General features: G+C 39.1%; 1 protein-coding gene across 4 annotated transcripts in view; it reads right to left on the reverse strand.

Moving 5' to 3' along the window:
• The window catches only part of rbms3 (RNA binding motif, single stranded interacting protein), a 192,575-nt gene that overhangs the window by 26,521 nt on the left and 143,382 nt on the right, over positions 1-22,672 (reverse strand). For all 4 annotated transcript variants that reach the window (XM_087787709.1, XM_087787708.1, XM_087787707.1 and 1 more), the window contains exons 7-8: positions 7,835-7,941; positions 816-859 (exon numbers count right to left, since the gene is read on the reverse strand). In XM_087787709.1, coding sequence (XP_087643835.1) covers positions 816-859; positions 7,835-7,941 — 151 coding nt within the window. The remainder of the gene's footprint in view (positions 1-815; positions 860-7,834; positions 7,942-22,672) is intronic.

The following is a 22,672-nucleotide window of genomic DNA, read 5'->3' on the forward strand; positions in this document are numbered from 1 at the left end:
GTGACAGATTGTCCTACTGTTCAGGGTGTCCCCCGGCTATTGCCCTGTGCAGCTTGGATAGACTATTTTAAAGATTAGTAGTGATTGGCTGATGAAGCTTCATGAAGCAGTATCATGTTGTTTAGAGGTCAGTAGGTGGCACTATCAGTCTAAAAATGATGTGATGTTTCATTAGAGCAGTTAAACAAAGTTTAATAGGGCAGAGACCGCCATCTAGTGGACTCTGAAAATAATGACTCTGCTTCATGAAGCTTCATCAGACTATCTCTACCAATAAGGGTGAAAAAAATGAGTGAATGAAAGTTTAATTTAATGGTTAAGTAGATTATGTGAATTATATTTCCAAATATTTGAAATATAATTCACATAATCTGTGATCAAGATTGGGTCCTTATTAAGTCTTTCATCACAGGTTGAAATACACTCGGCGAGTCAATGAGCAAGACCTGGATGTTGGAGTGAAAGTATCTCACAGATATTTACTTGAACTTAATCGTCACCTCGTGGTGCAGGATTATTAGATTTCAGTGTCATGGGAGAAAATGTGTCCTGGTGGGTTTGTTGATCTCATGGGGATTATAATTTTGCTCAGTCGATGATGCCATTTATCCAGTTTTTGGGCTGCCATTGTCGCAGAGTCACTGAGGGATAATCGGTTTAGTGAGCAGAGAAGCAAGACGCTTCCTGAGCGAGGCCAGAGAGATAGAGGGAGCGTCAGCAGGTCCAGTGTCGTTCCTCAACGCCATTAAAGGTGTTCGGGTGCAAATGCTACCGGACAACTGTCGGGTGGAAATAAATGAACAGAAAATACTTACCCATTCTGCATCGCAGTCGGGTCATATGTTAACGCCATGCCAGTCTGAAAGAGAGCAAATAAAACCCCTGTCAGAGATGTTTTGTTTGTTTGAACTTTAACAACACATTCTTTATAAAACCATTTCTGCATCGCCGTCATCTTTAATTTTGTATTGTCTCTCTTTAAAGTATGTCGCAAATTGAATCAGTAAACTTTTTTTTTGCCATGACGACCAACAATTAACATATTGGAACAACAACTCTTCAGTTCTAATCAGACTTAATATGAATTTAGTCCAAAATGGAGACTTGTAGTCAAACATCTTCAGGCGAGACCAGGACAGTATCAATACCAGAGAATATCCAGACAAATACAAAATGGAAACAAAGGTTTGCACCACTGTCATTTTTGGCTTTTTAATTTAAGTCTAGACTTTTTCAATAAGTACTGCTGGTCTGATGAAGCTTCATGAAGCAGTGTCATTATTTTCAGAGTCCACTAGATGGCGGTCTCTGCACTATTTTCCTTTGTTTTGAACAATTGTTCTAATGAAACATCAAATCTTTTTTTTAAATGATGGCGCCACCTACTGACCTCTAAACAACATGACACTGTTTCATGAAGCTTCATCAGACCATCACTACTGATAAAGCTATAAATATGTATATATTGTTTATATAAAATGTATAATAAAACAAATCCCATGCTGTGTTCTGTTTAGTTGAATTTAATCCAGTAAACTCTTGTTTTTCTGTCCACTTTATTTGACCCACGCTACTGAATGCCCTATAGCCATTTCTAATTTTAATCACCCTCACATGGGTCAATAACATGCTGTACAAGTTTATTCTTGTCGTTAACACATTTGTCTCTTCTCATTTTGTCAATAAAAAGGCATTTAGGCGTAGTTTAGATTTGATTCATTATCATTAATGTTGCCTTCTTTATTCAATTAAAGTTATGACAAGCATTTAAGTTGAGTCTTTCCTCCTTAAGTTACATGATGAAGGCCTGTTGAAGTTAGAGTTAATACAAATAATCGAAGAAATAATCCTAGACCAACAAACTGGGGAGAACACAATTTCAAGACAAGTCAAGACCACGACTAAGTAGTCTTGAGAACAAAACAGGTCTTGAGAACTACAGCACTACAAAAAAGGATAAAATTATGTCAACTAGAGCTTTAGCTTATAAAGGGGTTTTCCACCCAAACATTCAAACAAAAATAATTTTTCTTATTGTTTTTTAAACTTTGATTTAAATGTTTGCTGATATTGCATAATGAAATATAAGTAAACATCAACAGTTCCAAAAAATCATACAAACATTCCTCAATAATCAAATATCCTGCAACAATCAAAACCTTCATATAACTAAACTAATGTTTCACCAAAAATAAAATCAATCAAAAGTTAATTCAAATGAATGTATCTACAGTATAGAACCTGTTGGCTAAAGTTTGCTTCCTGAGCTCCCACTGCTCTGGACATACACATTTGATTATACACAATTAAACACTCCGAAAGTTGAACTTTAATTTATATATTCAATATTTTTTTTAATGATGTAGCCGTGTTCATTGAGTGAACCATAAGGTAGGAGAAGGACATTTTGTTCCTTTTTCTTTTGCCAAACTCTCAGTCGAATCCAGACGGTCTGTGCTCTACTTCCTCCTTCCTCACACAAAGAAGAGCCTTGTGTGATGGCATGTCGCCAAAAGTTGTATCAAAATGGGAAAAGCCTCCAATGACATAATCCATGTGAGAAAGGAGTGATCGATCGGGGACAGATCTTCTCATTTCCGTCACGTACGATCATGTTTTTATGAATGAGAGCAGAAGATGCTCTTTGAGGCCAGGAAGTGAACGGAAGTCTGCTCTCTCACTCCGGACAGCCTTGTGTGGCGGGAAGTGTGCGAACAAGTCCGGGAGGGAAAACCTGTGCACCACAATCCATCATCTGCATTCCTGAAGGTTTCCTCCTGGAGGAGAGCTAATCCGATTTCTGTTCACCGTGGGCTGCTGAGGACGGCAGATTTCATCAGCACACACACACAAACACACACACTACTCTTGTCCTTCCTATCCCTTACTACATTCTTCCAACTACTTTCATAGCGTTTCTTCTGCTCAGTCTTTCTTTCCAAGTCATCCCTCAACCCCTCCCCCCCGCACTTATCCCTTAATCTACCCCCTCTCCATCCCCGCGGATCACTTTTTTGCCCTTGTTCCTTGCAGAGTCCACCTACACAGACCAGGGTTGTTTGGGGAATAATGGCTCGGAGGCACAGAGGGATCTGTGAGCCCGGGTCAATTCTACGAGTGAGCGAAAAGAGGAGATATCCACTGAATGAATAAACCTTTATTGGCACAGGGGTTACATGGAGTTTATGCGCTCACACATGGTGTCCGGCCGACGCTAGCGTGCCACAGTGTTTGCTCGACGACTGAAGCCAGTTACTGAATGTAAATCTGCCAACAGGCGTGTACAGCGTTTGTTCAATAGAAGTGGTGGGCGGCATGACGAAGACATTTGCAACAGTGCTCTTTGCTGTAGGCATTTGCATTTTTAGTCTTTGCAATGTTTCACTCTCATTGTAAAGCCTTGCTGGAGCAAGGGTGTTCACCAGGTAAGTTCCTGCCCAATGTGATACCATTTATCTAATATTCTGGTAGTTATGCAGGTTCTGCCAGGCTCACTTCACCCCCCAGTTAGAAGAAGTCCACTAGATGGCGGTCTGCACCAAAGGTATGCACCACTGTCATTTTTGGCTTTTTAATTTAAGTATAGTCTTTGTCTCTAAGTAATAATGGTCTGATGAAGCTTCATGAAGCAGTGTCATTATTTTCAGAGTCCACTAGATGGCGGTCTCTGCACTATTTTCCTTTGTTTTGAACAACTGTGCTAATGAATCCTGTCATCATTTTTAAACTGATGGCGCCACCTACTGACCTCTAAACAACATGACACTGCTTCATGAAGCTTCATCAGACCATCACTACTTATCGAGAACTGATGACTTGCGGATATTGATTACGGCAACTTGAATTATGTCCATGTTTGGATCAAAATCTCTTGATATTTATCTTGAAGAATCCAAACTGAGGTCAATACAGCCTGACATCAAACCAGTCAACGTAAAAGCTTGACCTGGTTCAACGGCTCCTCTCGGTGTGACAGTGAGGGTTCCTCCTGGTCATCTGTCACTTTACTCCCTGCTCCGGGCTCCACACATCACATCCATCAAAATCTGTCGCCATTCACACAAACTCCATCTAAACTTTTCCCATTTCAGATGGCCTCATGCATCATCTCCTAAGTCCTTCACAAAGGTGTCAATCATTCCCTTGGTGTGTGATTGTGACGGCCTTGAAATGCACCAGGTCTAGTGTCCGTAAGCTGGTGTGTGAACCAACTACTACAACGAGTATCACAGTGTTTCTAATTAGAAATAAATAGACTTTTACCATAACATTATAAAATGTAATTTCTTCTTTGTAAATATCAAAATCTGATCCAGTGATTTAGACAAAATACTGTACTGTAGATTGAAATCGTTTTTTTTATTTAACTTGAGTATCTTGGATTTAGTTTTAGTGTGTAAGTGTAAAGTTTAGCGTGTGTGTGTGTTTTTTTTAACACTAAGCAACTGACAAGTGTACACTACACAATGAAATGTAAAGTAACACACTCAATTAGAATTTAAAATTTAGAAATTGATATTAGTAATTGTATTATTATTAGTATTGGTTAGTTTGTTTTAGTTTAACTCTAGTGCGTTACAGTTCCCTTATTGTGTTATTGTTCACTCAAATGTGTTAATGTTCATTTTATTGTATTAATGTTCATTTTATGCTGACTTAAATGTGTTAATGTTCATTTTATTTTGTTAATTTTTACTTAAATATATTAATGTTCATTTAATTGTGTTAGTGTAGACTTACATTTGTTATTGTTTATTTTATTGTGTTAGTGTACACTTAAATGTGTTAATGTATATTGAACTGCATTAGTGTACACTCTAGTGTGTCAGCGTAAATGTTAGCGTAACACAATAAGGCAGTGGTTTGTTAGAATGCCGCTGAATCTACTGATGGTCATTTCCCTCACACCGTCAGAGGCTCTGCAGGAGGTGAGAGGTGAACTGGAGGGCTCTCTCAAGCTGAACCAGATAAAAAACATGGGTTTGATAAACCACAGAGTGAGGTCACATCCATATGTAAGGACACCTGTGAAGCCTCCTCCTGCACACTGACCAATTCCCTTGTTGTATTTTTTAACGAACACGTTCTCTCCATCCCTTCGTCCTGCCTCGTGGCCACACACACACCGGCTCGGACATCTGTCAGCCTTTCACATGGAGAGGAGAGGAGCCGGATGTTTTTTTCCCAGCTACATTCATTCCCCAGAGAAGGAGCTGGAGACGTGTGACTTTGAAAGTTTGTTCAGGAGTGTAAGAGGGGGAAAAAAAAGAAGAGAGAAGAAACTGAAGCACACTGACTAATATGTTTATCAGCTCAAACGCGCTTAACAAGACAGTCTGTCACAAATTTTCCGCTGATCGGGCCTGTAGCATCGACCCAGTGTTCCTTCTGACTGATCATTAAATGTGTTTGCTCTTCTTGTTTCGCTCCGTCTCTGTTAATCACACGCTTCCCTCTCCCACCATATGTTGCAGGTTCAAGGAAGACGTGAGAGAAAAAAAGACGAAACCATCAAACAGAAGGAAGAGTTGATGAAGAGAATGAAGCCTGAAACACTCTCCTCATTCATGTGACCACAGATGTATTTACTTAAAGAATAATGTGGCACATTTTTTTTCTTTCTTAAATAAATAAAAATTGGAATTGAAAACAAAAAAGGAAGGGGTTCCAAAACGCTCTCAAAACAGGCAGATTTATGAGAGCAGTCAGACCAAATACATTTTTAAGATAATATATCTTAAGAAAATAACCCTAAACACCTCATCACATGAGCTCTTCTTCAAGATGATCTAGTTCGCCCGAGTAAGCAGCCTTAACTTGCAGATTAAATGCTACGTTTACTTCAGGATCTGGGCTCTTAGGTGATCCTACTGACTAATGGAGTGCAGAAAACTTTACATTTTTGTAATCACTGTTCGGCTCCGAACTTGAAAACCTTTAAAATGATATTCATTAAAAATTCATGTGGCTATGACCATGATGGAAAAGGTGCTTTCTCTCTAAATATCACTCTCATTCTTCACTTCCTGTCAGCTAATAAAGGTGTGGAGACGCCACATCTTCAAACTGTGAGCACTCCTGAATCACTCCAGGGACGTCAAGGAAGGGTATGCGCTGAGTGTTTGGAGGCGGCAACACAGACCTTTGTCGTTTCAGCACATACATCAGCCAGTTTGAAGGTGTTTACTTGTGTCCACAGCTACGGCATATATATTTATATATATATATATATATATATATATATATATATATATATATATATATATATATATATATATCTCCTCCTCCTCGTCTCCTCTACATGTCCTTCCCCGCGAAGCTGCTTGTGGGACTAAGAGTGTAACCTTGCCTCCACATGTTGCTGATGAATCTGTTTCCAGAGCTGAGTATCCAATTGCAGGCTTCCCAGCATCCTGATGTATGGCGAGAATTTACGTACTCAGTGAGGCGTTTGTCTAGGGATGCAATTTATGTGACAGCCGCGATACATCTGGGAGCACTTTGATCGATATGGAGAGTATTTTTTTAGCAGCTCCGTGGCTTAGCGTAAAATGGCAGGAAGTGACTGTTCCTAAAAAGAGGCTGATCGAATGGCCAACCTTTCAAAGTGTTCTCAGAGGGATGGCTCATCTGAGCATGCAGAAAACCTCGGCAGCAAACGCCAGGTTGTACACATGTTTGTGTGAAGAAGTGCTTTGATCTTTGAGGTGAAATAAGCATGACATCTGTATAAATAACAATAGAAACACTCAGGTTTGACTGAGGACAAATATCACAATAAAGTTATCAACTAGGAAAGCACTGAGAAAGCCCGTACTGCTGCCAATGACCACATATCACTCAACAAGATCACTTAAACAATTGAATAATAATTTGAGAATTGTTTTGATCAACACAACAAGGTTGCATTTGTGGGATTTCAAACTCTTGATCAGGCAGATTTAACCATAGCCTGTGAGCATTGTAGAGTCCTTTGTCCATTACTGTCTTTGTAACATAAAAAACAACCTATTTTAAGATTATACGTTTTTGTTTCTTGTTTTTCACCATATCGGAATGTGATGCATTGAGGCCAACTCCGAATAATACAAAATAATCCCCTAAAATCTGGTCAATTTTAGACGAGCATATTTCTTACAAATCCTACAAATATAATAATAATATTAATTAAAAATGTTTAAACCACAGCCCCCATAAGGAATTAAGCAGCACAGAAAATGAATGAATGACAATATTTACAATAAACAATAACCTTCATTTAATAGTTTTTCTAAGTTAAAATAAATAAATTAACAAAACAAAACAAATGGAACCCCCTTGTTGGTGGAACCACAAATATGCCTTTCTAATTGGGATTTAAAAAAAGGAAGTTTATGACCATAAACAATTGAAAATTATAATTTCACAATATAATTTTGCAAAATGTCCTCTCTGGGTTACTTCCAAACTAATGGCTTTTTTCATAGAAGAGAGAAACACAATAGTATAATAAGTGAAATAAACATCTTGAATAAAAGAAAGAATGCCCCAAAACTCAGAATTAAACAATCTAATAGCACAAGGAATGAATGAGTCCCTGAGTCTTTTAGTGTTGCATCATGGGAGGAGCATTCGTGTACGTCATCTGCTTCTCTGCTCACTGATGACAGTGCTCAGAGGATGACTGTCAGAGGATGACTATCATGATATCATGATATAACTGTCCTCAACTGCTTCAGAAATCATTTCCTCTACTACTAGAGAAGGCAAGGACAATCCAAATGTAATATCAAAATCATTTACTACGGTTACTGTCGTCCTCACATCAAGTGCCAACGTGCGATCATGGACATACCTCCCCATCTCGATGCCACGGCCTGCCATTCTGAGGGTACTTGCTCTGGCTCTGGCGCTTCTTCTGTCCTCCATCCGCGAATTTACACAGCAAGGGCTCCGTGGGAGCTGCAGAGAAAGATAGAGAAGATCAGGTGAGAAGGTTGACATCTGTAAAGCAAACAGCCGTTGCAACTTTGTTGTAGTCCTCCTCATCCGTCTCTGTGCCCTCCTGTGGAGCTGCACAAATTCCCAGACGGTGGATGTTGGCAGGCCTTCCCTGCCACAGCCCCGGCTGGCAGCTCATGAAAGAGCATTGCAAGGTATTGTTGAAATAATAATCACTGTAATCGCTCTTGTAAATACCTCAGAAATGATTATACAGCAGCGCACCGTCAGCCAAAGCTCATTTCTAGAAGGCGTTCCTCTTGCCTGCTCATAATCCGTCCGTGATTTACTTCACAACCATCTAATTTTATTTGACATTTTACGGCTTTTTTTTTTACTCCGTGACCATCAAAGAGGATATCTCGGTGGGCTGTTGTTTGAATAGAGGGCTTTCTGGGATTTCAGTGTTCTCTGGGTCAACGCCAGTGGTCGTGTAAGAGCTTCTGTCACGTTGATAACAACAGAACAGAGGAAGGAAGGAAAGACCTTTTGAACAGGATTTTGAATGGCACTTGAAAAAGCAGCCATGTTAACTTTAAATAACATCTCTTATGTTGTCATCCATTTCTTGTGCTGTTCAGGAAAGAGCTGCGTAAACGAAGCTAAACTCATAGAAGAACAAGTGGAGTGTGTTTCAACATTACCTGGAGCACATTTGAACCAAAGTTTAGGGACAAAAACCTGATTTATAAAAATGTAAAAAACAAACATTACACGCGTTTACAAGGAAATTTGCAAGCGAGACAGATGGCTAATCTGTGACCACACTCAGTCATGATTTTTGCTCATCACAGAATCTTTTTTTAAGGTTTAGAACCACCAACTGTTAAGGATGGTGACATTTGAAAACACTGGGAAGAGGCAGGGAAGCAGAAAATGAAATAACATTTGAATAAAAAATTCTGTAATTCTGTAAATGACAATATAAAAAATTGTCACCATGCCATGATTTTATACGATATATATAAATTGATTTTGCATTTGCTTTATTTTATACATTAACAAATATTGATTAAGATAATATCCGGTTAAAGACATGATATGTCACTAAATACATTTTTTTTTAAACCAATTCATTTAACACATAAAGAAGAATATCCTTCCATAAATAAGTTATGTTTGTAATTAAAAGGGAATGAAAGAAAACAAACAGCAGCAGCAGGGCTTTGAGTTTTATTGTATTTAACTGAATTATTTTATAGTTTCACCTTTAACAAGAGCATCTTCATGTTAAAGAGACTCAACTTGAAGTCTGAATCCTTCTGATTGGAATTCGTACGTTCTCCCTGAGGGTCTGTGATATTATGGAAAAAGCTTTATTTTAAAAAAAAAACCTCGACAGGTCCAAAAATAACTACAAACATGTTTCTCACGATCAAACTTCATGTGTTCTATGGGAAAATGGTCACGGTAATGAAGACATGACAGAGGCGGAGAAGATCCCAGGAGAGATCAAAGGACGGACTCATCAGAATTGGAATTGCTGGCTGGGAGTCATGTGTCAGTCCTCCATGGGAAAGTCTCCCAGAGAAAGACAGTGGAGACAGAAACATGGCACAGACACCCAGACCTGAGATGGGTGAAAAGTGAGGTATATTCTCAGAGGCAGAAACAGTGGAGAGACAAACGAGAGGAAGTTAGATTGACCGGACTTGAGCTCTGGTACAGGACAAGCTCAGATATTGTCCAACCATTGGAGCGATGTCGTCCAGCAGCTGCTGCCTCATAAAGAACTTGACAGATCTGCTGTCATCACGTTCGCATTACAGGCAGGGCACTTGGTGACACCGGGGCTCTGTGACGACACAAATCTGTGATGAGTTTGCCTGCAGGAGGTGTGCAGCAGGACCTCTCATCGTGATGTGCCAGAGAGAACACCCACAGTGAGCCTCCACTCCGCCTCCCTCCTATAAAGAACATTAACTCCACTTTTGCAGCAGATGCTTAAATGTCGTCAATGTGGGGAAAATAACGGTTTAACAAATATACAGAAAAGAGTGAAGTATTTGGAAATCACTATTAGCTCTTGATTGAACTGTCTCATTATTGAAGAAAACAAACTTGATGAACAAAAAACAGGAACTACATTGTTTTAGGCAGAAATGAAAAATAGCATTTTCCGTAGGATTTAGGTAGTTAATAAGATGTTCTATAAAACGTGTGCCTTTTTCGTCTGGTCCGTTTCATGAACTCTCCCAAAGGTAATACAAGTTTCCAACATGTACATTTTTGTGTTGTGTATGATATACTTGATGTTGCAATGTCATTCAGGAGAGATTTAAAGTAGAAACCCTGGTCCTCCATAAGGACGAATGAATAGATAGATGATGCATGGATGAGAGATGTATTAATGACTGGATGATGGATGGATGGATGGATGGATGGATGGATGGGTGATGGCTGTATGGGATGGAAGAATTGATTGGAATATTGATGGATGGTTGACCTATGGAAGGATGAAATGATTAATGGATGGATGATGGCTGAATGGGATGGACAAATAGATTGGACGATTGAGCAATGGATGGATGAATTGATGGATGAATTATGGCTGAATGGGATGGAAGAATTGATTGGAATGATTGATGGATGGTTGAGCGATGGATGGATAAATTCTTTAGTGGATGAATGGTGGCTGAATGTATGGAATAATGGATAAATCAATGGATAGATAAATGGGTGAAGATTGATGGATGGTTAAATTATGGGTGGATAGATGGATGAATGCATTAATGGATGAGGGTAGATGTATGAATGGATAAATGAATAGAGATGGATGGATGAGTGGGGGGAAGCTTGAGAAGATTATCTGAATCTGAAGAGATTGGGGAGCTGGTCTTGGATTTAGGGAGTACACATCCAGTGTCCATCAGAGGTGACGAGGTGGAGATAGTTCACAACTATAAGTACCTCGGCGTGTGGCTGGACAGTAAACTGGACTGGTCCTGCGACACAGACCATGTATATAAGAAAGTTCAGAGTAGACTGTACTTTCTGAGGAGGCTCTGATCATTTAACATCTGCAGGAAACTCCTCTGCATGTTCTACCAGTCTGTGGCGGCCAGTGTTCTGAGCTGTGGTGTGTTGGGGTGGAAATGTGTCCAAGAGGAGTGTCAACAGGTTGGACAGGTTGATCAGGAGGGCTGGCTCTGTGGTTGAAGCTGGACTCACTGGTGACAGTTGCTGAGAGGAGATCTCTGGACAAACTACTGTCCATCATGGACGATGACAGTCATCCTCTCAACACTGTCATCAGTGAGCAGAGAAGCAGATGGAGCACGAATGCTCCTCCAATGATCCAACACTAATAGACTCAGGGACTCATTCATTCCTCGTGCTATTAGACTTTTGGGGTAGAAGTGGAGTCAAAGTCTGATGTTATTCAATGTTTGTATCCATCTGGGTCATTGTGCTTTATATTTGCACTTTATCTCTTTTTTATCTTTTTTATTTGCATTTCAGCTCTGACTCAATGTCTCACAATTTTATTGCTCTTTATTTTCTTTACTCCTAGTGTATAAAAACTTACAGTAAATGAAAAGAAGAAAAGGTGATGGTTTTGTTGAATCAAAATAGTAACTGTTTCATGAGACATATAAGGATTACAATTGATGCTGCTCCATATGAAGAATTATGGCTTTGAACACGATCAGTCAATGTTGTCATGTGAACACGGATGATGAAGTCTCACAGCTACAAGGAGGGAAGAGTCTCTACTACCCACAACACTCCTGTGTCAGTCACTGAGGGAGTAGCTCAGTCGTGAGAATGCAGGTTCTCCACGAGTCTAGCTAACCCTCTGTATCATGTCTGTGTCAATCTTATTTGCATTACACTGTATTGTAGGCAACGCATGCAATAAGACGAGATATCGCCTGAAAATGACATGCAATTAAAATTCTTCACGGCATGTTGTCCAAGTCAACAGATAGAGAAAGGCGTTAATGAAGCGAGATGCTAATCCTCTTGTTTATTTGTTTCAACTTCCTGCTATAAGACCATAAGACTTCACCAGGGATCCTGGCAAGAGAAGAAGAAGCCAAGGAAATTGTTCGCTACTGCAGCCCAAGATCAACAGCTTAATGTCGACCACCATATCAACATGAAAGTACAATGGAAAAAGAGACTTTTCATTTGCTTATATCAAGTATGATTTTTCCCATTGAATATGATGATATTTTTGTATCTTAATGCTTTATGCGTTTGACTTTTTTTTACCAAGGTTGTGATCATTAAACACATCAACAGCAGTGGGTCTGTGACTGATGTTGCATTTATTTCCATCAAGGCTGAGGTACTGAAATTACTTTTTGAAGCTTCCAGATATAGAAAATGTGAAACTGATCCAAAAAGCGATTTAATGGTATTTGTTTTAAAAAAGAAAATGCAGTCTTTGGCACTGGATTTAAAGACCTTCAAGAGCAATAGAAAAACATTTTCAATCCTCTGAACTTTTGCCTTTACATCTTTACACAAGCTCACATTATTCTGCGCCAGTGATCTCCAACCAATAGGCCTGTGTGTTTCCTGGACATACAAAGAGGAATCATTTTGGTTGAATTTATTATTCCTGTAGAAGAAAATAACAAAAAGATTTTCTAAATCACATTAGCTTTTGAATCTCAATACATAAAGACACTTGTTTTGTTCAAGTTTATTCAAAATGTTTACTTGCAAACTAGTTAGGTTGAAGTAAAACCTCTTCTTATCTTGTTAAAAAACTATATATATCATTATTGAAAATAATTTTTCTATGTTTTCTATGTACAGTGCAATTGTGTAAAAGATTTGATAACAAACCCATCATGGTGGTTAGGATTCTGTGTCATATCCATCGCTTCCATGTCCAAATTTCACAAGCAAGTCTTTTCCATTAAACTCAAATTCAGCTACACAGCCACAACTTCGCCGTCAAGGATGTTGCGATAACTAGCCCTCTAATTACCTTTAATGTGTTTCACACCAAGGACGTATTTGAAAGGGACAGTAAAAAGAAAGCTGAGAGTGTTTTATTGGAATTCAGCTCCTCTCCGACATTGCTGGAGGAATCCTCTAATTGGATCAGCAACTGTCTGATTCCCATCAACCAGCTTGACCCGTCTGCCCGCACCGGGGAGGCCGTGTCTTTGGGGAAAGAGAAAAAGAGATGTGGTGACACTCAGCGGAAGAGGGAAGGAAGACGAGGGGACAGTATTTACTTAATCCACTTGAAGACGAAAGAGGAGTCTGCGTTAAAAGGTGAAGACCAGAGACTGGACGACAGCAACTCGTACCACAGTTTAGTGTTTTTGTTACTTTTATTCTTATTTAAATTGTTGTATTTGTTTTTGCTTTAGAATATTTGCAGTGCATGTTTATTATATTGTATCAAGAATAAATCCGTTGTCAGTTTGCTGCTGTGACTACTCAAATTTCCCCACTGTGGGAAGAATAAATGAATATTTTATCTTAATAAGTAAAAATCAGTCAGTCAGTTAAAAGAAGTCAGTTCACGATACTAGGTAACCTTTTCTGGATGACTTTTCTACTGTTGTGGAACACGTCTACTCAGAGTCAATGACAGACATTCTTAAAAAAAACAACAATTACCGAGTCTTCTTCAAAACCCAATGTGGTTCTGAAGAAATCAAAGTTTATGGTCTGAAGTAGCAGCTAAAAGTTAACAACCTCTAAAATCCATGAATACTGATGAAAATAAAAACGAGAACAAAGATAAAGAGCTTGACACGTTCAGCAGTTACAAGTTAGTTCCAAAGAGATTGACAAAAAGCTGAAGTGAGTTTTTGTTTTACAATTTCTATATGTATATATATAACCCAAAACAAGACCCTGCGCCAGAATCTTGCTTCTGATCATGTTTCATTGAGGGTCAATTCGAAAGACGATGTATTAAATCACTTTTTGTTTTACAAAAAACATGAACCATATTGAGAACATCCAAGCCATTGATGGTTGAGCCTCATGTCCTGAGAGTTAAAAGCTTTGATGATAAAACATTTTTTCTTCATAACTGTTAATAATGTTGTTTTGTTTGTAACTGTGCCGTCACTGGTACTGATCAAAGACATAGAAACCCAAACAGAATTAATTTGTTGTATTGATTTCAAGAGTAAAAAAAGGATTAAGATCGGCTGTTATCTCTTACAGTCAATTTAAATGAAAATACATAAATAATAATAACTTGCTAAAAGAAATGTGTTATATACTTGTTAATGCGTTTGTATTTTTTATGCCCTTTTTTGCGGCGTCTTCTATCCGCCACATCTTGAAGGTCAGTCCTTGAATAATAATGCCGTCATTAAACCCGCCCGTGGTACAAGAAAGGTCAGGGACCCCTGAAATAAATAACTCATCAGATCATTTCATCTCTTTGATTAAGTCTAAATTGTGTGACGGTGGTGCAGCAAAATACAAGATTAGAACCATAGACTGAATAGGATATAGACGTAGTATCTGTAGGCTTTGGCGTTTAACCCCTTGTTTTATCTCAGGGTCAATCTTTTTGACAACACAAGTGATACTGAAAACCCTTTTTTTTTTCTTGACCCTGAAATAACACAAGGGTATAAATACGCTCTGACTGGTAAGTCAAGGGTACATGTTAAAATGATCAGTGTAGTATTAATACATATAGATTCATTCCTTTTGACTGGGTTTGTATGTAAGTTCCGATTGTTATGCAGCCAAGTGGACACTGGATGAACTGCAGCTTTTTGTACTTATGCACTGCATCTCTAATAGTGGATTTTGCCCCTTAATCTGAATTTGTGAAAGAGAAATCTGATTTTATGAAGACAACCATGATGGCATACACGATTTTCCAACTGTCCGCCACACGATGAAGAATTCACTTTTTGGTTGCAGCTGAAAGACTCAAAACTACGTGGCCAGACTGCAGGTATCAATGGTCCAGCCTAAAAAGCTCTAGAGGCAGGATAGGTACCATATGGTGTTTTCATCTTATTTGACTCTTGCTACTTTGTACAGCATTTTGTCGGGTGAGGGAAAAAAATGTGATTTGATCTAATATTAATTATTAAAAAACTTCCCACTCAGTTCCAACGCCAGCAGGCAGAAGGTCCCTCACAGGCAGGACTTTGACGGATCACAGAGGACCGCTCCCACAGCTGCCTCTCTGGCCTCTCATCCTTCAGCATGGAAATGAAGACGGCCTGCCAGCAGTTCTGCTGACAGGGACAGCACACATGACTCAATGCCAAGGCCACATAAGTGGAGCAGGCATCGAGGCAGAGGAGAAGAAGAGCGGGACAGGATGGAGGGAAAGATACAGTGTCAGGGACAGACGTATGCATGGCGGGGACAAAAAGACATTGAGTGACAAGTTGCAGTCAAGTTTGTCCTCTCATGTAATCCCCACACACACACAGAGGCCAGATGTATGGCGGTCGGACAGGAGGGTGGACGTCAACATCACTTTCACATGCTCGATATGACTATTGATTTGCTTTAACTCAGACCTTCCATCGCACGATCCTCCAGCACACACGCCCGGATCGACGTGAGATGATATCGGGGATTACGGGAGGAGAAGCAGAAGAGCTCTGGATGCGGGTGGTGGACGCCTGATCGATGAGCCATCGCACACTTCACATGAGTAATGTTATGTAGAGGCGGCCTGACATGCTAATCCATCTCTCCATGTCTGCCTTCATCTATAACAAGGCAGCTCCTCCACCGTCCACCATTGCTGTTACCTCTCGCTGAGAAATGTTGCTTCATTAGTGACACTTTTCATCGTCGGATAAACAAGATGGAGAGTTTCATGTTCGAGAACTAAAACGTTTAACCCTACATATCAACTTTGATCAAAAAAATCGGCTCATTTCAGGGACTTGTTTCCGCTCTTTGGACCGGCTGCAGCACTTTAGTTGCCATGGTGAGAGCAAACCTACAGACAGCCAGGAAAATGAAAGAGTGGGAGAACGTCTGCCTACTCTAATGAAGTGCTCCACAATGCGTGGCAAATTAAAACAGCATTAATGAAGCATGCTATATAAAATGGCATACTTGAGTCTTGAAGCAATAACATCACAGGTTGATGGAAAGTACTACTGAAAAGTAAAATAGTTTTAAAAAACTACTACTGAAAAGTAAAATACAACATTCGTTCTGCTGCATTTAATCAAAGAGCATCAGCTATTTGTCACTTAAATAATCACATATTAAAGGCTTGTTACAGCAGTTCAGCTCTCCTCCACAAACACCACATCACTCATGTTCTGCAGCACCAGCCCCTAGTTCAGCACTACCTTCAAGGTCGTGCACAACTTCCCCCGGCTACCCCTTTAAATCCTTTAAGAAATATTGGCTGCAGAGTCAATGACATAAGGAAACAAATACATTTTACATACATTTGTTTGTCCTCCTATTTATTTACAAGATAGTTTATCACACAATTAAATTCTTTACTTATATTTTAAGCAAAATAAAATGCATAATATTCAAATTTTTCGATGTGTAAAATAATTCTCAAGATTGTTTCAATAAAACAAGTAATAAGTTAATGCATTTATTTAATAGGTGGTGATCAACATCTTCATTTTTACACTGTTTTTGTACAGCTGGTGTGTCCATACATTTTGTTGTGTTTCCTTCTCTTTGCCCATTCTTTCTGTGTCTCCCTGGAAAGGTTATTGACAACCAATCACAAGCATCCCGGTTCCAGTCCGCAGTGTCATGTTGCAAATTGATGCTGATGAATTTGACCTAATTATTATGCCAAAATTGGATCTTTTTTCCCTGGTGGATTTTAACTTTTTTTTCTGTTTCAATTTTTTTTTCCCCCTTTCATTCAATTCAATTTCGAAATTGGCAAAATAACAGGCGTGGTTAACTTGACTGACAGCTGAGCATGTATTAGCCACTGTAGTTTTGACTGAATGGGCATGATTTTATCTCCGATCAAAATTCAGCCCATCCTACTACATTCATATTATATACAATCTATGGTTGACAGCTATTATTTCCTTTCTGGTTGATCTTACAATTTTCTTGTGTGTTTTCTCACAGTTCATAACCACTTTTTGTTCCTTATTTGGATTTATTGTTTATGAATTAAAATGAAATGCAACAACTTATTTTCTACCTTGAGTGTGTGGCATCAAAGGTTTGGAGCGTCATAACACAGTTCAACTCTTTATAAAAACTTTTTCGAACAATTGATCTAGAGCTAGCATGACCACACACACACACCCACACATTAAATAAATAACGTTAGAATAATGCATTTGTCTTCATGACGGTTTTATCTTCTGGCTCGTCTGAACTAGTGTGGTTAACTCAGGGGAGCAGTTCTGCTGCCTGTGGGGGTCGACCGGTGCAGCAACTGTCTGTGTCACTGCATGTGTGGGCGAATGCTGGAGCACACTGTGTCGCTGTTAGCAAGGTATTATAACTCTGCTGGCGCCGTCAGTGACCTGTGAAAACTCCCATCTATAGGGATGAATCACACCGGTGGACGCTTTGTAATTCCACATAAACTGCTCAACCACCTGACCTGCAGCAAACACCTCCAACGATATATGACCTGGACGCAGAATAAATCCCATCTGGAGGTACAACATGAACAGAAGCACAGACTTTATTGTTCTTGGAAAAGCTGAAAACAACCTTAGAACTGTTGTTGTTATTGAAACTGAGCACAGAAGGATACTTTAATGGAGAGATTTTGGTCAATGATGACAAACAATCCATGATGTCAGAACAGTTATCGTCACAGTTAAACCCTTTTGCCTTCAAGAACAACGAGGTAATGTTAATGTTCAGGCCTCACAAAAACAATGGTTTGATTCCAGCTCCAGGAAACTCATGGGGTTCGTTCAAATGTCAGCAAAGTAACCTGGGGACAAAAATTGAATCCTAAATTGGAGCTGGGAATATTTTCATTGCTGTTATGTTCTCATAAGTTTAGTTTGAGTTGACATATCCTTGGAGAAGTCCTGCCTTATAGCAGCCCTGGTGAACGTATGTGTCTGAGTCTATGTTGAGGATAGATGGCAGCGTAATCCCTGAGACCTGCAGCAGGAGCAAGAAGAATGAAAAATAAAAATTGGATTCTTTAATCAGGCAGGGCTCAGCTTCTCGGAGAGAATGAAATTAGGCAGTTAAATAGGAGATTTACAGTTTGAGTCCATTTGTATTCAGAACTTTTGCCTCCTTTAAATGTCATAAAGTTACTCACCGAATAAATCAACTTTTGGACGCAACGTAAATCATATTCTACATTCAGCCAGCAGAATCCAACACACAAAGGTTGTGCGTCCATTTAGTCGACAACATGAAGACTTCCAGTAACGACGTTATAAATGAAGGAGAAAATGAAATTACAGCACAATAAATGAATTATCAATAAAGAGCCCTTGATACTGTATCTGAGGGGTGATCAATACGCCACAGCCGGGTTACGATGTGGACTCAGGGCAAGCTTGTAGCTAGGGAGCGAGCCGGATCAATAAAGTCTCCGAGAATGATTGACGATCAATGTTGCCTCTGACGTTGATGTATAGTCAATGAAAGCGGGGCGCCTGCCTAATAACGAGGGGCTGGACGTGCACGCGAGGAGGGATTTCAAAGTGTTGTCTTTACTGTTACTGATCCGGGATCGAGGAAGAGGGGCACGCTGACCTGTTACGGATCAGGTGACCGTGAGTGGGAGGAACTGGTCATGTGAAGGCCGGTCTGTCTGAGCTCCACAGTTGGTAATTAAGAGTGTGTTGAAAGAAGCCTTCCACTGGTTAAAAGAAGCTGCAGGTGCAGCTTTACTGCTCTTTCACCCTGCACGCTGCAGACGTATAACCCACACACATACATACAACAACACACAAATACTTGTGATAACACATTAACGTCATTGTGAGAAGACTTTCCTGTAGCTGATCCATGTCAATGAAAAACATCTCAGATAATTTCAACCATTAATAAGAAACACTGGTGGCAGATGTGAATGTAATCAATCACAAAAGATTATTTTCAAATATGAAGTTCAGAAAACAACCGACAAATATGGTAACTATGGTCTGTACTGTACACATCATTTTACTGAAGACACTTTTGAAGAGTTATACAGGAATCTTTACATAGTTTTTTCATACAAAAACTTTGGAATGACGACCATACCAACCAAACCAACAACTCAATAAGATGTCAAAATAAAATCAACAAAACAACAGAGCAGCAACAGTGTTGGAACCGAAGTTTTGCTGTGCGATCAAAGTCAGTGTACACATGAGATAAACAAACAATTGTGTGTTAAGTTACAAGTTGAAAACAAGAGACAAATGATGGATATATTTTCCTTATCATTGGCTCTATAGCTTTAAGCTATTGATGGGCTTATGACGCTTCATGAAGCAGTGTCATGTTGTTTAGAGGTCAGTAGGTGGTGCCATCAGTTTAAAAATGATGTGATGTTTGATTTGAACAGTTGTTAAAAACAAAAAAAAATGCAGAGAACGCCATCTAGTGGGCTCTGGATATAATGACACTGCTTCATAAAACCTCACATCACAACCTGTAAAGCAGGTAAAAAGCACTCTTATTTGTTTACCTGCTTACCTTAAACTATCCTGTTTAGGTGAGTTTAATGTACATATGGTTAATGTAAACATTTCTTCGGTCCTTTGTTAGAATCATTTGGTTCTTTTTTATTACTACAACTTTTTCTTCAAGAGCGGTCCACAAATGGCTCAAATCTTCACTTCAATTTCTTCCTCAACTTCACTTTACTCAGAAGCACTTGCTGACACCTGTGATTCAGTCCTTACGTCGCAAAATGTTAGTCACTCTTATGACAACCTAACATTGCAATGCTGCATTATGATGTAGTTAAGGGTAATACCTTCTTTTTTTTTACGTCAGCAATTTCTTCTTTCTTTTGTGTATTCGTGACCGAGTGTTCTTCACTCCGTTATTACTCACTGGGATGTTCAGCACCTCTGAGCTCCAGCTTGTTTCAGTTCATTTGTCTCAGCACATATGTTAGCTGATGAAACAACGCTGCAGTCTTACTGGAGCTGATAACGCCGTTATTTGGGCCTAAAACTGAAAAGGTAAGGCAGAAGTAAAATGGCACTCATCTGCACTTTGTGAGACAGACTGTTCTACTTCTGATTCACTTCAAAAGAAGCCTGAAAACTCCCAAGGTTCATAATTCATTCATTCTCAGGTATTCTCTTTGTTCTGGGGCCGCATTGACAGTAATTTCTCTTTGTCTTTAAACAAAAAAAACAAAAAACCGCTGACAACAAATCAGTGCCTTCTTTGTGCTTGCTGAGTAAATACACAAAACATTTCCAGACTGGGAATTTGACATAACAGCAATCAAGTGAAGGTATACATTTATAAGTTATCTATTGTTCAGAGACTGAAATTACAGAAGACAAAGGTGACAAAAGTAATAGTATGTTCTCCGTATTTCCATTCATCTCGCTCTTTTTATCAAGTTTGAGGTCAAGGAAACCCTCCTGAAATAGCACTTTCCTCTGCCTCTTGCCCCAAGTAGCTGGGATTTACTAAAGCCCTGCAATAAGGAACTGAATAGTAAAAAAAAATGATCGAAATGATCTACAAGCACTTATTCAACTGCGGCTGTTTGATGCACTTCATTGGCCTTGATAGAACAAATATTCTCTTCTCTCCACGTTTCAGACGTCATAAAAAGTCTTTGTTTTTCTCCGTCTGCATTAATGGACCTCAATCAATGCTGGAGAGCCATGTTTCTTTCCTTCATGCCTCTCTTCTCTGGGGGAAACACGGGGAGGTAATACGGGAGGGATGAGATATCGACACATGACATCAATATCTGTGGCGATCCCAAGTATCAGCAGGCTGAGAGTAACTCCTTCTGATTTAAGAGCCGGGCTATCAGGGAATCATCAATAAAGCAACAAGGACAATAAAAAGAGTGTGAACTATGTCTCAATTAAAGGGTCTACGCTATGTGTTGGGGAAAAAATGTCCTCTAAAACCTCACGAGCAAAGGTATAGTTGAAAATTAAAGATAGCAGGAAACAAGAATCATTAGATTCAGGTGGTCTGCAACCTTCAGCAAAAATACATGGATCGTTACAGAGAACCTTATTCACACCGAACACAGCTTGGTATTACATTTATACAGCCATTCACAACAGTCTATCACATCGTGCAAATAGTTGGACTAAGAGTAAAAATAGAGGCAATAAATATTATTAATCAATTACAATTAAAAAAAAGGTTTTGTCTGACTTTGTTTCTGCATAAATGTTACGGCTATTGATGCAAGAAATAGTGGTTACTATCAAGAAAACATTGAAATGTGTATCAAATCATACAACAAATATTTGTACCAAGTAATTGAAGTAAATTGTAGCTTTGCAAGTTTGCTAAATTGCAACTAAAGATGACTAAAATTATACTGACTTGGTTGAATTAGCTAAATTTAGTGCAACAAATAAACTAAAAAACAACAATATTTGGTATTAAATTAGCATTAAAAGGGTTATTTAATGTCTTCCTTCCCATCTGGTGACACTTAACCCTCAGCACTGGTTGAGTTATTTAAGAGATGAATGTAAAGGACACAGAGATATTCAACTGGGGGGAACTACAAAGTAAGTTACTGTTAGCCTGAAAGCTAATAATGTAATGCTAGATACAAGTGGATTTACAACAAGTTTCATTATTTGTCTTTGTTTGCTCATGATCAATTTTACCAGCTTGTTTACCCAAATATGCATAGAAATATAAATAACCCTATATAAATAAGGCAATGTGATTACAAAAAACATTTCACATTATGCACAGCAACTCGTCTTTAGTCTTACACAGCCTCTTGGACCGGGTTGTGAGGGCACCACAGGACTCGGCGTCTCAGATTTGCTTTTTATCTGTCACCAACGGCAACCGTTCCAGCAGCCGTCATGACAAGCAGCTTAATTGGGGAGCTGATGAGGACCGTTGGTTATTGAATTCCTTGCTCTGTTATTAAGATAATGCTGCAAAAGAGCTCCCTTCATTCTTCTATTTATTCTTCTCCTTTCGCTGTCCTCAGTGGGGGTCCTAGTTAATACACCCCTGCTTGGAAATTTTCTTCAAGGCAAAGAATGTCGGTTTCTCTTCTTCGCAGCTTGGTTTTAACAAGTCCCACTGTTGACTTTTGCCAGTTATTGGCCTATTTGACGTGTTAAAATAATCCCGTGGCAGCATCGGAACCATTTTTTTTCGCCTACTTAGGGAAAAGCACCATTCAATCATTTATTATTCATCTTGAGGACGTAATTTCTTTTTTTAAATCCGGCAATAGCACAATTCAAGAGTGATGCGGTCCATGGTTGACAAGAATCTAATATTTCTAATCATTGATTATGGCAAAAAAAGGATTGGATGGTGCAGTCTGCGTAGTTTGGATCCCACCAGTAAAAATCTATAAATAATATGCCTTTAAAAGTACTAAGGTGTTGAAACTACTTTCAATGTGGATTTCTAAAGCTCCTACTACTTTCCTGATGTGTTTGTCTCGATACAAGCTGCTCTCAGGGAATAACAGAATGTGTGATATTGTTTTGAACAGATTGTTTTCCTTAAATCTAAAAGCACCTGATCAATAAGAAACTACTGCAAATGATACGCCAACTCACACCACACTCAGATAACCTTCAAAATAAATACATTTCCTAAGCATACACATTTTTGTTTG

This window comes from Callionymus lyra, chromosome 3 (assembly GCF_982586985.1).
Source record: "Callionymus lyra chromosome 3, fCalLyr1.hap1.1, whole genome shotgun sequence".
In the NCBI taxonomy this organism is placed as follows: domain Eukaryota; kingdom Metazoa; phylum Chordata; class Actinopteri; order Syngnathiformes; family Callionymidae; genus Callionymus; species Callionymus lyra.